At 38.8% G+C, this 15938-nt stretch overlaps 1 protein-coding gene across 1 annotated transcript in view; it reads right to left on the bottom strand.

Moving 5' to 3' along the window:
• sorcs3a (sortilin related VPS10 domain containing receptor 3a) overlaps positions 1 to 15938 on the bottom strand; it is a 262848-nt gene that overhangs the window by 129284 nt on the left and 117626 nt on the right. Inside the window, exon 3 of the mRNA XM_086082047.1 lies at positions 1062 to 1161. Within this exon, the coding sequence (XP_085938173.1) occupies positions 1062 to 1161 (100 nt within the window). The remainder of the gene's footprint in view (positions 1 to 1061; positions 1162 to 15938) is intronic.

Here is a 15938-nt window from a genome sequence, read left to right as displayed (position 1 = left end):
ACTGCAAGTTATCCAAGTGCAACACCCTTCCCAGAAAAGTCAGATTTTAAGATTGTTGTTCTTCTTTACCTTATAAATAACCAAAATTTATGTAGTGCCTTAAGATGCACTGAAGGGCAGCGGGAGCATTATGCTTGGGCCGTTATTAAATTCATTAATTAATTAAATTTAATCCTGCTCTTTTGAGCAACGCAATGTACACTACAAGCCACTGCTCCTCCGTATCGAGAGGAGCCAGATGAGGTGGCTAAGGCATCTAGTTAGCATGACCCAGGATAACCCAGGACATGCTGGAGAGATCTCCCGGCTGGCTTTGGGAATGCTTTGAGATCCCCCCGAATAGGCTGGATAAAGTAGCTGAGGTGAGAGAAGTCTAGGTTTTCCTACTAAAGCTGTTGCTACCACCAAGAAAATGGCAGGATGGCTGAATAATTAGTGGTAGTACATTACAATAGTACAGATGGTAGAATTTACTTAACCAAATTACAGTATTGCATCAACATCAGAAACAGGAACACCAATCTCATGTTCATCTCTTTTTTTTAAAATCAATAATACAATTAGGCTTCCTCCTAACTATAACTCTATTTACTAGTTTCAGTTTCTTTGGGGTCATACTGACAGCTACAGTACTTTTGGGCAATAAACAAAGGCAACTGCATTGCAAGGCGAATGATGTTGACAAGGTGTGAGAAAGGCACAACAAAGCCTTCCGCATCAATAACAAGACAGTTTGTGAACTGAAGTTTAATAATATTTAGTTCCTTAACCAAATTGTTTGTGAAGAAATGCATTCATGAAGTGATGACTTGCAAACATTACCATTTAGGGAACAATAATGTGCATATTTAATGTTATCTAGATTTTTCAGGCAGATGGTACAACATAAATATTTGATTCCAAAACTTTTTGAGTATCATGCAGATAAAGTTTATTTGTTAATTGCATGAACTTGCAGACAGGTTGTGAAGTTAATCAAAGATGATGTTTCAAACATTCATTCTAGTCTTTACGTAAAGTCTCAAAATAAATAAGGGTTATAAAAACATGCAGCATCTTACCTTTTTCTTGTTGGTTGGACAGACATAAAGGTAACTCAGAACAGTCTTGGATCCAACTTTGTCATTCATTTTCTCGTATGTGGTGCCAGAGTCAGATGATCTAAACAGCCAAAAAACAACACCAAAAAAGTGCAGTATTAATACGATTTAAAGATAAACAAACAAACAAACAAAACAGATGTACTGTATTTTTGCAATAACTGAATGAAATAGAACAACATCCTGCACAGGAATGAAACATCTGGTAAAAGAAAGGACAGGGCTGGAGGATGTTTACCAATAAGGCAGCCAACAGAACGTAACCCTTCAAAAGTGTTTAGGGACCAGCATTGTGAATAATTAATTCCCTCCAAATAGCTGCATCTGAAACAAAATATGACATGTGTAGTAAAATAAAATAAAAACATGTGGGCATTCCGGAATCCAAAGGCTTTAATAATGTAGTAGTGAGAATGAGCCTGTTAGCTAGCTTGGTCCCTCAAGAGCAGTGATTCTCAACCACTGTGCCATAGCACATTCAGTGCCCTGAGATATCATCAGGTGTACCACAGGAAACCCATTTCACCTAATTGGTCAAGAAATGTGTATGTATTTACTATAAATAATGTATATTTGTTCATGTATCAATGCCAACGACATTTTAAGTTCACATACCCCGAGGCATAGTGTATGTGTATGAGTATGGCTGTATCTCTGCCAAGTAGTGATGAATGGTCATATATACAGTTTTGATCCCAAGTTTACATACAGGTATGTAAACCTAAGAACAGATCTGTATACCCTGCCAACACACCCATGTGGGTTGGACATGTGCTGGTGAATTGGTCCCATCTGGGCTGCCCAGCTGAGTCCCAGTTAATTTTGGCATGTGGGCAACCCCAGATGGGCTCAAGGTGGGCCTGATATGGGCTCTAGCTAACAGGAGAAAGGAAAGGGCTGGTAAAATGGGCCCCATCTGGGCTGCCCAGCTGGGTCCCAGTTAAAAGTTGACTCCTAAAAAGACAAAATTGATGTTATACAGTAAATACATTTAACATGACATCAGCTCATCACTGATTTCTAAGATCCAAATTTTAACAGTCCAGTTTTTGCTGGGAAGTCTCTTCTTTAAATGAAAATGCCATCCATCCATTTACTACCGCTTATCTAGGGTCGGGTCACGGGGTCAGCACCTTAAGGAGGGAATCCCATACTTCCAGCCACTTCAACATACGCCTTCCAGACCCACTTTCTTTTTCAAGAAAGTGGGTCTGGAAGGCGTCCATAGACAGCTATTCGGCAACGGACGAAAACAGGCCTCTTCTTCTTCTTCTTTTTCTTCAGGGGGGCGCCACAGCGAATCAGTTGCCTTCATCTAACCCTGTCCTCTGCATCCTCTTTTCTCACACATACTACCTTTATGTCCTCTTTAACTACATCCATAAACCTCCTCTTTGGTCTTCCTCTAGACCTCCTGCCTGTCATTTGGAACCTCAGTATCCTTCTGCCAATATACTCACTATCTCTCCTCTGGACATGTCCAAACCATCTCAGTCTGGCCTCTCTGACTTTATCTCCAAAGCCTCTAACATGAGCTGTCCCTCTGATGTACTCATTCCTGATTCTATCCATCCTGGTCACTCCCAAAGAGAAGCTCAGCATCTTCATCTCCGCCACCTCCAGCTCTGCCTCCTGTCTTTTCCTCAGGGGCACTGTCTCCAGACCAAACAACATCGCTGGTCTCACCACAGTTTTATAAACCTTTCCTTTCATTTTAGCTGAAACTCTTCTACCACACATCACACCTGACACTTTTTTTCCACCCGTTCCAGCCTGCCTGCACACGCTTTTTCACTTATTTTCCACACTCTCCATTGCTCTGGACTGTTGACCCTAAATACTTAAACTCCTCCACCTTCTCGGTCTCTTCTCCCTGTAACCTCACTCTTCCACTTGGGTCCCTCCCATTAACACACAGATACTCCGTCTTGCTACGCATAACCTTCATCCCCCTCCTTTCCAGGGCAAACCTCCACACCTCTAGCTTCTCCTCCACCTGTTCCCCGCTCTCACGACATATCACAATGCCATCTGCAAACATCATAAACCATGGGGAGTCCTGTCTAACCTCATCTGCCATCCGGCTATTACCATAGCAAACAAGAAGGGGCTCAGAGCTGATCCCTGATGTAGTCCCACCTCCACTTTGAACTCCTCTGTCACACCTACAGCACACTTCACCACTGTCTTACAGTCCTCATACATGTTCTGCACCACTTGAACATATTTCTCTGCTACTCCAGACTTCTTCATACAAAACCACAGTTCCTCTCTGGGCACCCTGTTGTAAGCTTTCTCCAGATCTACAAAGACACAACGCAGTTCCTTCTGACCTTCTCTGTACTTCTCTATCAACATCCTCAAAGCAAATACTGCATCTGTGGTACTCTTTTTTTTTTTTGGCATGAAACCATACTGCTGCTCACAAATGGTCACCTCTGCCCTCAGTCTAGCTTCAACTACTCTTTCCCATAGGTTCATTGTCTCATTAGCTTTATTCCTCTGTAGTTGCCACAACTCTGCACGTCTCCCTTGTTCTTAAAAAATGGGCACAAGCACACTTCTCCTCCATTCTTCAGGCATCTTCCAACTATCTAAGATCCTGTTGAACAACCGAAAAATTCTACTGCTACCTCTCATAGACACTTCCATACCTCCACAGGTATATTATCAGGACCAAGTGCCTTTCCACACTTCATCCTCTTCAATGCCCTTCTCACTTCATCCTTACTAATCTTTGCTACGTCCTGGTCCACAACAGTCACCTCTTTTAGTGTTCGTTCTCTCTCATTTTCCTCATTCATCAACTCTTCAAAGTACTCTATCCATCTTCCCATCACACTACTGGCATCTGTCAACACACTTCCATCCCTATCCTTTATTACCCTAACCTGTTGCACATCCTTTCCATCTAGGTCTCTTTGCCTTGCCAACCTCAGTGTCTCCCTCCTTATTATTCAAACCTAGCATACAAGTCATCGTAAGCCCCTTTGGCCTTTGCCACTTCTACTTTCACCCTACGCTGCATTTCCCTGTACTCCTGTCTACTTTCTTCAGTCCTCTCAGTGTCCCACTTCTTCTTAGCTAACCTCTTTCTCTGGATCCATTTCTGCACCTCCTCATTCCACCACAAAGTCTCCTTATCCCCTTTCCTTCCAGATGACACATCAAGGACTGTCTCAACTCCTTCTTGAAAGTCATACAACAGTCTTCCTTTTTCAGCTTCCACTATTTCATCCTCTGCTCTGCCTTTGCCGTCTTTGTGTTCCTCAGCACCAGAGTCATACTACACCTTTTGCATGGTGCCCTTCTCCAACACAGCTGATATATGATTAGCTCATCAACAAGCTCTGCATAAGCCTGATAACAATCCTGTTGATTGGAATCAGCTTGTGTCGGAAGTGAGAAACCTCCAAAACCTGCAGGACTCTGGCCCTCGAGGACCGAGATTGCCCACCTCTATCCTACACACTACCATCCTATGCTGTCTGTCTACGCTCTCACCTACCACTACTTTGCAGTTGCTGATCTCCTTTAGATTACACCGTCTACACAAGATGTAGCCTACCGGTGTACTCCTACCTCCACTCTTGTAGGTCACCCTATGTTCCTGCCTCTTCTGGAAAAAAGTATTCACGACAGCCATTTCCATTCTTTTTTGATAGTGAACCACCATCTGTTCTTCTGCGTTCCTCTCCTGGATACCAAACTTGCCCATCACCTCCTCATCACCTCTGTTTCCTGCACCAACATTTCCATTGAAGTCAGCACCAATGACAACTCTCTCACTTCTAGGGATGCTCTGCATCATTTCATCAAGGTCCAACCAAAATTTTTCCGTCTCCTCCAGCTCACATCCTACCTGTGGCACATACCCACTAACAACATTTATCATCACACCTTCAATTCCTAGCTTCAGGCTCATCACTCTATCTGACATTCTTTTTACCTCCAGGGCGTTCCTAACAAACTCCTCATTCACGATAACTCCTACTCCATTTCTCTTCCTATCTACACAATGATAGAATAACTTGAACCCTGCTCCTAAACTTCTAGCTTTACTTCCTTTCCACCTGGTCTTCTGAATACACAATATGTCCACCTTCCTCCTCTGTATCATGTCAACCAGCTCTCTACTTTCTCCTGTCAGAGTTACAATATTCAAAGTCCCTACTCTCAGTCCTAGACTCTTGGTGTTCCTCTTCTCTTTCCTCCTACGAATACACCTCCCGACTCTTGGTTTTCCTCGTCTCTTTCCTCCTACGAATACACCTCCCTCCTTTCCTTCCTTCTGTTTTCCGTGCTGCTGGTGGTAGCCACATTGAGCACTTGCAAACCATGAAATAAAAATGTGAAGGTATGTATAACACGGATCCAAGCTATAGTTTTCTATTGCTTTTCATTTTTTGAAATAGCAATGTTTGCATTTGAAAGGTAATTAAGTGTATAATTTGAATATATGAATAGGGGCTTTTCCACCGCCGTAACTTTTGGAGAACTTTTCAATTTACCTAGGTAAAATTCAGTTTGTGCGTTTTTCCACCAACAACAATTTCCTAGGTAATTAAATTCTCCAGGGGGCATCAGAGTACTATCTCAGCAGCAGGGTCTTGCTGAGCCGACTGGAACTTTTGAGGGGGCGGGCTGCGCTAACCAAGGCTGATTGGTTGGTAAAATTTTGGGGGTGGGGGGGTTACATGGGCTGGGCTCCCGCCATTTACCTGACTCGATACCTTTACCTGCTTTCTGTAAGTTTGGTTGTATTTTGCTGTGCTCATGGAGAAAATGGAACACAAACGCTATGATAAATGGACGGATGAAGAGGTGCAGGCTCTTTTGAGCATTTATGCGGAGGACACAATCCAGCAAGACTTCAAATCTGCCACACGAAATTACAGAGTTTACCAATGTATTGTGACAAAGCTGGAGGAGCTCAACATCATCCACACCTCGAAGCAAGTCCGCAAAAAGTAAAAAAAAACGGAAACAGGACTACAAGAGACTGAAAGACCGCAACAACAAAGTGGAAGCGACAGAAAGATAGTGCAGTTTGTTTTTCACGACCGCATACATCATCAGACTCATTTGAATTAATTACAGAGAACTACAAGACGCTGTGCAAACACAAATCACACATTCCCTGCGGAATTTTTACAACCAAGAACTCCCGTTACCCAGAACTCAAATATCCTGGGTTTGTTGGTGGAAAAGCAGCTATGATCTCAATTTTCATGTTTTAACTTGATAGATTTTTTGCTGCAGAGAACCCATCCATCCATTTTCCGCTTAATATTCACAAGGTTCGCTGGAGCCTATCCCAGCTGGCTTTGGGAAGTAGGTGGGGTACACCCTGAACTGGTTGCCAGCCAATCGCAGAGAACATATAGACAAACAACCACACTCACAAACACACCTAGGGACAATTTAGACACTTCAATTAACCTGCCATGCATATCTTTCGGAATGTGGGAGGAAAACGGAGAAAACCCACGCAGACACAGGGAGAAAATGCAAACTCCACACAGGAAGGCCGAAGCCCAAACTCGATCTCAAATCCCCAGCACTGAGGCGGACGTGCTAACCAGTCGCTGCAGAGAACCTGAACCTAAATTTTTTAAAGTAAATCTCAAACTTGCCTTAAATAGAATACTACGACATTTACAGCACAATAGTCACAATTCACCCTAAATAAAGGTTTCATTCATGTGCCCAGAAGTTTTTAAATATTGCTTATTATTGAGACAGAATAATTAGGGATGTTCGATACCACTTTTCTCTAAACCGATACCGATACTCAAATCCTCAGTACTCACCAATACCAAGTGCCGATACCATTAGTACTTATGATACATAGAAAACAATGACAGATAATTTAGGGGGGGGGGGGGGAATGACATATATATCACTACAGCAAATGTTCTTAAAATTGAATGAAATGAATGGCAATTGTATTTTTTCAATTTGCTTATATAAGGGTTTTTGCATAGAGCACACAATAAAATGAATTTTAAAAAAATCGATAAAAAAAATCCATGCTTTTAATTTGGAAGGCTGCTCTCTATAATTTGCGTCTGCGAGGGCCATAAACGGCACCTTTCTATTTTTAGCATTGCAGCTGGACGACGCCGTCTGACCGTTCTTGACCAAAAAATGGCCACAAGAGCGGGGGCCGATACCAGTATCGATATCCGTCGCAAGTACTGATACCATGAAATGTGACCTGGTATTGGCTCGATAAAGATACCTAGTATCGGTACTTGTCCATCCCTAGTTATAATCATATACATTACGTGGGGTATATGAGCTTACTGCAAATGCAGCAAACCAAAAGTGTAATCATTTTTATTAAGCTGTTTATTTTACAGAGGAAGTACACAGTTCTTTCACCTCTGAGTTTTTCTTCACTGTATATTATATATACACGACTGCCCCTCATTTGTTCCACTTCTTGATATATAATCTTTTATATATATTCATTGTTTATCACTTTTGTGTGTCTGCTATCAAGATATTTTCCTGTCTTTGGAATTGATATGTGGTACTACTCCCTTTTTAGATTAGCTGTCCACTTGAAAGTATTGTGATGAAAGTGAAGAAGATGCCTATTTCAGCTTCGCCCACCCCATTTTTTTACCCAGGCCATACTGCTTGGACTTTGGAATGAGGTTTTGATAAAATTGCAAAACATCCCTGATTGAAATTCATCCGCGATTGCCTCAGAGAGAAACTGTTGTTGCTATGATTACAAAGCACAATAATCAGTCAAAGATACTCATTTCTACACTATATTAAAGTGGAGGTATGAGGGAGAGACATTTTACTGACAATATATCTGATGTAGACTGTGGCCTTTGATGCTCCAGGTTTAGAGGAGGCACAATGCATATTGAAGACTAATTATTAGTATAAAAAAAACCACCACAAAAATGTGGATATTCATACTACAGGGCATGCCTTTTTTTGTGATGGTTTCTATTTGTTTTGGGATGTTTTCATATATTTATGTAACACAATTTATCAATAAAATCTGTAACAAACAAAAAAAACTGTAAACACATAGTATTAGAGTTGATTTGGGGTTAGCCAATTATTTTTTTCTTTCTTTTATGTTTTATAGAGGAACGATGTGCGCGAATGAACATTTCGATAATAAAATTTAAATGTCCCCAATTATAGCCAAAAATTCACATCATAAAAATACATATAGCGAAAATCCACTACTAGTCCTCCTCTGCAGAATAAACATGGCAATGCAACATGAATAAATATAAAACAAAATACAGACACATACAGCTGAACTATTTAAAAGCAACATCATTACAAATTACAGTACCATTAACCCTACTACATGCATTATTGATGACAAACTTGATTGTCACTTTTTTCTTTCTGTATATTTAAATGAGCCGTATGAGGTGGACTTACGTTTTGTGGGATTGCATTCCACTCGTCCTATTCGAAAAAAACATTGACTTAGGTTCATTAAGTTCTTTTAGCGGAATTCCAAAATCTCCTCTAGCAGCTCCTCTATTAACCCGTGTTACAAGTGATCTAAATTTGATAATGCTATTGAGTAGAAATGGGGATCAGCTGCGACAGTTTTTATATACAAGGCAGCAGTCCTTAAAAATAAAAAGGTGTTTTCCAGCTTGGTAACCTATATTTAGTGAAGGGTCTTGATTTTTTTTAAATCCAGAATTTTAAGCACTTGTTTGTACAAAGGTTTTAGAGCAGTAATATTTGCAGTGGCCCTAATGGGTAGGCAGTAATTCATAGAAGATATTATAAGGGAAATATTTATATTTGTGCAGCTTCTGTCAACACAGGTCCCCTCGGGTCTCCTGACGGCGGTGTTCGGTTTAGGTGAACGGTATGGGATTTTTTCTAATAGGTTTTTGGTGAGCTAACAAATACACGCACGCACGCACGCACATACACATACTCACCCACATACAAAAAATAAATAAAATATGTATATATATATATATATATATATATATATTTATATATATATATATATATATATATATATATATATATATATATATACATACATATATATATATATAAAAAAATAAAATAAAGAGCAATGATGATGACATTTCCGAATGAACATTACTGAGCTCTTTATAAAAAAGATATAAAAAAGAAAAAAGAAAAATAAACACCTATGGGGACTGTCAAGAATACAAGAGAGAGAAATTAACATTTGATAGAGGCTGTATCATTGTGAGAGGCCCCATATCACCTACAGTAAATCCTATAGATGTGTCTACAAAGACACTTAGTTAAGTAACACTTTCAAGCATGCATGTTAGTCCTCATGTTTATTGTCCAGAGTCACTGGAGGATGAGAACAAGTGTACTCTGGCCTACTTGGCTTTAGCTGTTCGAAAGAGGAAAGCATGGTCCAGGACGACGACTCTATGGGGACCCAGTCAAGAAGACACCACCTAGAATTGTCAAAATTAATTGATTAATCGACAAGTAATCAATTATCAAATTAATCGACAACTACTTTGACTCATTCTCTCCCAGCCATTTTCACTGAAGCAACCGCCTTCGCTACCGGCTGTTTTACTCGATTTTGACTGATTTTGCAAGGCCCACAGAATATTGTGTTCTATTGCTATAAAAACATGGGACCTGCCAAAAGAAAGACTAGGGGGGGGGGGGGGGTTATATTTATATATTTTTCCGTTTTATCATTAGAATATATCTAAGTTTCATCATTATTCACAAATCTGTTTAAAACAGTGAGGAAAATAGCTTTTTGTGACATGGCCCTAGTTGATCTCTTATACTCTGATACCACCTGCTGTCATTTTTGCAATACCTAGAATTGCTTCAAGCATTCTCTTCAGTTCAGAGGCTGCATCAAAGCCTTGTTTTGTATGCTCTAGCAAAAATAAACTATTAAAACATATAAATACGTCTTTGGGAGCATGGTAATATTTGAAATAAAAACATACTTATTTACACGTTCACTGATTTCTGTAGTCCTTTCGAAAGAAGACTGATTATCTTCTGTGTTTAATTAATCAAAATAAGACATTTACAAACATCTATTTTTACTTTGGAAAACAGTGACCAAACCGGTAACATAGTAACACATCGTATCCCTGTATACCAACTGACTATCATAGTTCCACAGTTTCCATCTAAACGAATGGAGGGCACTGCATGCCTACGTGGCGCTATTGAGTGATTTACAAAAAAAAAAAGAATTACTTTTTTGCATTTTTCCATTGGATAACATTAATTCCACTTTTCCATCGAAATGAATGGAGGGTACTTTCAGATGACACTTTTCCATAAAACTTTGAACTTGCTTCAAAAGTTCACACCTACCGGGTTCAAGTGTTCTTTTTATTCATTTATCATTCAACTACAATTAATATTTTGTAATTTTCACATAATTTATTTTTCAATTTACTTCATAAGCATTCAGCTTAGCATTCAGCTTTCAGCATTCCCACCTAATTTCTGCAGAAATTGCATTTAGTCTAGTTGTACAATGGTGTACTATGACATTTTTCTTATGTATACTACTACTTACTTAGTTATGTATGAAGCTCAGCACATTCCGATAAAGATGATCCTATCCCCTGAAAATGTTTTAAACAGAACACCATAGTCAGTCAAGTTATTTGAGATGTCTGTCCTTAATTGGTGTCATTCACTACAAAGTCACAAAACACACTTGATTAAGAACGTCAATATCAGTTTATTTACTTTTGTTCCAGACAGACTAGAATAAAAAATCTGGTGTTTGACTCTGTTGTTTGTTAATGTGAGCACAAAATAAATGTAGCAATTGCATGTGCATTTAAAGCAGGGGACACAAAACAATTAGAACAGAGAGCATTCAATTCATATTCATCAGCATACAAGAGCCGAAAAACACGTTTGTTGAACCAAATACAACAGCAAGTCAATTGTCTCTCTTGAACGTCACAGACACGGGAGTCTCCAAAAACATGACAGACAGAATGAGGAAAGACAAACCCTCAGGCAAAATCAAGCCGGGGGACTCTGAAGTCTGGGCACTCGTTGACTGATTTGCTAGAAAAACATTCTCGGCACCACTGAACCGAACACTTACAATACAGCACTAAAAGGTCAGCAGTAGAGATGTTTGATTACATCGCAGACATTTCCACTACAATTGTCTAAATCGCTCCAGTCTTTTGACCTGGGAAGAGACTCTCTGGAATGACAAAGCCAATTTTGTTCCTCAACAAAAACCCTTTTTGCAATTCAAGCAAAAGAGCTAATTGCGCTATCGTAAGGAAACTCAAATGGGTTGCATGACAACAGCTCGACCAGGTGTGTGTGTGTGTGCGTGTGTGTGTGTGTGTGTGAAACCGATATAAATATACTTTTTTTTTTCTGATGAAAGAAAATTATTTAATATTTCTTTTGATAGGTTCCATGTTTTTATATTAATAGAACAGAATTGTCTGTGGGCTTTGCAAAATCAGTCAAAATCCAGTAAAACGGCCGGGAGCGAAAGGGGTTGCTTCAGTGAAAATGGCTGTGAGTAAATGTGTTAAAATAGTTGTTGATTAATTTGATAATTGATTACTTGTCGATAAATTGCTTAATTTTGACAGCTCTAGTTATCACTAATACCGGCATGAATTTGACCTAGTAACGCTACTGTACTGATATGCTTATCCTAAGGTGACGGCCGTTCAATGCACTGATGAAAAATTTACTTAATCATAATTGAATATTACTTTGGAAAATTGCCACACCGAGATCCTGAGGGCAGCATTCACAACTTTCAATTGGTAAGTATGGAGTCAGTAAAACACATGAGAGTTAAGGTTGCTGAAGCAAGGAAATTATAATGGAACCTCCAAAGAGTGAGGACGCATGCCAAAGTCTGTCTCTCAAAAGATTAAGAAATGTGTGTGTGTATGTGTGTGCGTGCGTGCGTGTGTGTGTGTGTGGGTGTGCATGTGTTGTTTTGTTGTATTTGTCTGTGTTAGCAAGAGATAGTGAAAGGAAAATGTTGAAGCAAGTCATGTGTGAAACAAACAAAGACAGCAAGCCATGCTGCTAAAGCTCTGGGAGTTGATCCTGAAATGTAAAACAAAAGATTAAACATAAACACATATGGAGTGGACCACAGGTAAGTGAAAAGATGACAGCAGGGGGGATAAAAAAAATAAAATAAATCTTCCTATCCCTCAGTGCCAACAGGACTTCCTGAATTTTGCCTGAACACCATAACAATGTGGTGCTACACAAATGTATTGAAGGGGAATGCCCTGAAGGCACAGAAGGGCCCTCATTAAAGGCTTTTTCTCAGTGTCAACGTTTGTCATGTATCCACTCACTGCTCCTGTTCTCCAGTCAACCTTGACAGTGACTTGGAAAGTATCTTGCTTCAACTGCTCGCCAGGTAACAAGATGCTTTTTCATGAAAGATTTTTTTTAAATAAAGTATAAAACTTTAAATATTGCTCCCAGACATAATAACTTTTTCATGAAGTCCGAAAGGACTCTTTATGTTTAAAATCTTATTTGACATTCATCTTCTTTTCACTGTGAACCTCCACCAGTGGCCTGAAATGAATGATATCATGGCGAAGTCAACCCTCCCTACTCTCTTTTCTGCTCCTTTTCTCAGAGGTGAACAAGCAGCATCCTGTCACAGTCAGACACAGATGATCTTATACTTAGTCAAACTGCTTTGGGACCGGGTTAGTAGAACGTTTAGACTCTGATGTGGAGAAATAAAGTATGGAAATTGATCACTGCAATGGCGAGACTGAGCATCCACTGCACAGTCACAGCATCGACGGGCGGCTACTTTGAGTCCAGAAAAAGTGGGTCATTTGCATTAGTGATAGACCCATATGTTTTTTTCAAGGGAGATACCGATACCGATTATTAGTAGTCAAGGAGGTCGATAACCGATATTTCAAGCAAATATTAATTTGCAGTAAAAGAGGACATATTACTGTTTGAAATAATAATAATGTCATGTCTGGGAAGATCTGGTTTTGGTTGAGGGTCCCGATTGTGGCTAGTTACCCAATTAGTGTGGGTGTATTTAGTTCCCGGGTGGTGATCAGTCGGCGTGGGATCATTACCGCTTGTCACGGTCACCCCCGGAGTTCTGTCTGTCATTTTGATTTTGTATCTTTTCAGTTTGTTGTTTAGTTAGCATTAACCAGTACCCTGGTTAGTGTTTTCTGTAAAATAAAGCACGCCAGTCTCGCCCGCACTCCTGCTGTGGTTATCCTGCCTCCCTGCATTTTGGGTCCTCCACTTCACACGCCGACAGACACCACGCCGCTCCGTGACCACACCGTAACAAATAATAATCCTTTTAATTTGATACATATAAAGAATTGACAGCTTTGTTTAAAAATGCTAACAAAAAATTGCACTTAGCTTCCAGGGTCATCAACACGTGTTAAGCTAAATTAAAAACTAAGCACGTAAATAGTTCCCTATAGTTTTCTAATGTAAATCAAGTTTTCCAAAATTTCAACATAATTTCTTAATTTAAAAAATAATTATTAAAAAATATAAAAAAGTGTAGGGATTTCTGAGTGTCATCTTAATTTTTATAAAGTAGACATTTAAATCACACTGAGCAAAAAATGCATGTGAATGTAGCTAATTCGGGATGTTTGTTAGGGTTCGTAAAAGGTTTCAAAAGTTCTTTGAAAACAGTGAAAAATTGTCTGAATATGTTAAAAATGTCTTTGTTTAAAAATGGCAACAAAAAAATTGCAGAAAACTTAAAGCGTGTATTAAGCTAAATTAAAAACTAAGCACATGAAAAGTTCTCTACTGTAAATAAAGTTTTCCAAAATTTCAACATACTTTCTTAATTTTAACTTTATTTTTTTTTGTGTGTAAAAAGTGTCAGCTTCTTTTTTTAGATACAATTTTAAATCTCCCTGAGCGACAAATGCATGTAAATGTAGCTAATTTGGGGTTTCGTCAGAGTTTGTAAAAAAGTTTCAAAAGTTCGCAGAGTGAATTTTTTTTGAATATGTTTAAAATGTCTTTCCGACAAGTAAAAACTGTCTGTGAACATCTTACAAATCCTGATGAAAACCTTAATTTTCTACCTTCCCAAGCACTCACCGCTCAGTGAGATACCAGCTTTATGGGCCTTCAGGTTCATAAAAAGGCAGATGCCGATATTTGTCAAAATGTCAAATATCGGCACCGCTAATCGGCCCGGCCGATAATCGGTCTATCCATAATTTGTATTTTAAGAAAATACATTGTTTTGAGGTCAGGGAGGTTTGAAAGCAACGTAAAATAAGTCATCTATGTAAAACAAATAAAAATAAAAGCATGATCGATACCTCTTCCATCAGTATCAGCACCAATACGTATACCTGATATCAGTAATCGCGAGGGGTGTAAACGGTTTATGTATTCGGCCCGAACAGTCTAGGTTCGGAAGTCACGGTTAGGTGCATACATGACGAATACGTAAGCTCATGCAGTATCTGCACTCCAAACCAGGTGACAATAATCCGCCTGAATCAGTTTGCCAACCAACAGTAAAAACAAACATGAAGAAAAAAGGTGCCGTTTGAAGAGAACAGACATAATAAAAAGGTGTTTCATAAAAGGCTAAAAAATTTATCATTTCTGTATTAAAATGTAAAATAATTCATGTGTATTATTTTGTGCTAAAATGGTTATTGTGTTTAAAACTATTTCCCTACAGTCAACATTCATTTACTTGTATCTTATTTTGAAGGTGTCATCAGTAACCGCAATGCGTTATGGGTAGTAGAAGCCGCGTTCAGTCGAGACCAGGGTTATTATAGTTTGGGAATTTTCATTTGAGTTAGTTTTTATTTCGTTTTGAGTTTTAATTTATTTAATTTAGTTAATTTTAATTGGTTTTCAAGGTGCTTCTGTTAGTTTTTATTAGTTTTAGTTATTTAGTTTTTTTTTTTTTTAAGTTTTAGTTTAGTTTTAGTTAGTTTCAGTATTAGTTTTCGTTTTGTTATTTTGTTTTTTTAATGTGTATCACCTGTGCACAGAGGTGGCAAATCCAGGTCCAGAAAGTAACAACCCTGCCACAGTTTGGCTTTAGCCATTGATGCTCGCTAGCTCCCTAGCAGGTAAACAAGCACCATCTGAGCTAGTTTTTTTTTTTTATGTGTATTACTTGTGCGCAGAGGTGGCAAATCCAGGTCCAGAAAGTAAAAACACAGTTTAACTTTAGCCATTGATGCTAGCTAGCTAGCTAGCTATCTACCGAGCAGGTAAACGTGCATGATTGGAGCTAGCCAGGGAGCTAGCTACCTAACTAGCACCTGGGGTTAAAGCCAAACTGTGAAAGGGTTTTTACTTTCTGGACCTGAATTTGCCACCTCTGCTTGTGCGCAATATTTGATAAACACCATGGTAAAATGAGAAAAGTAACTCATTTTTTACCTAGCTTTGTATTTCATTGTCGGCTTGGAGCGACGTCATCTGAAGGTGCTTTTCTATTGACTGCTGCCAGATGACGTCACTTCTGTGTGACGCTTTCAAAGGTCCTTATTCCAGTAAAATAAATCTACTTAAAATCACATTTAAAATCATCCCCAAAGGCTAATGCATTAAATTAATTACCAGAGACTAAAACGAAGGACATTTTTGCTATAATTATAGTTAATTTTGTAAACATAAAATGTAGTTTCAGTTAGTTTAAATTTTTTTAAAAGCATTTTCGTTTTTTGAATTTTAGTTTTAGTTTTTTGAATTTTAGTTTTCATTTTTTGAATTTTAGTTTTAGTTTTTTGAATTTTAGTTTTCGTTTTTTGAATTTTAGCTTTCGTTTTTTCATTAGTTTTTGTT

This window comes from Leptonotus elevatus, chromosome 8 (genome assembly GCF_054856555.1).
Source record: "Leptonotus elevatus isolate MCC_2025b chromosome 8, RoL_Lele_1.0, whole genome shotgun sequence".
Taxonomy (NCBI): Eukaryota; Metazoa; Chordata; class Actinopteri; order Syngnathiformes; family Syngnathidae; genus Leptonotus; species Leptonotus elevatus.
This window is presented reverse-complemented; position numbering and strand designations above follow the sequence as displayed.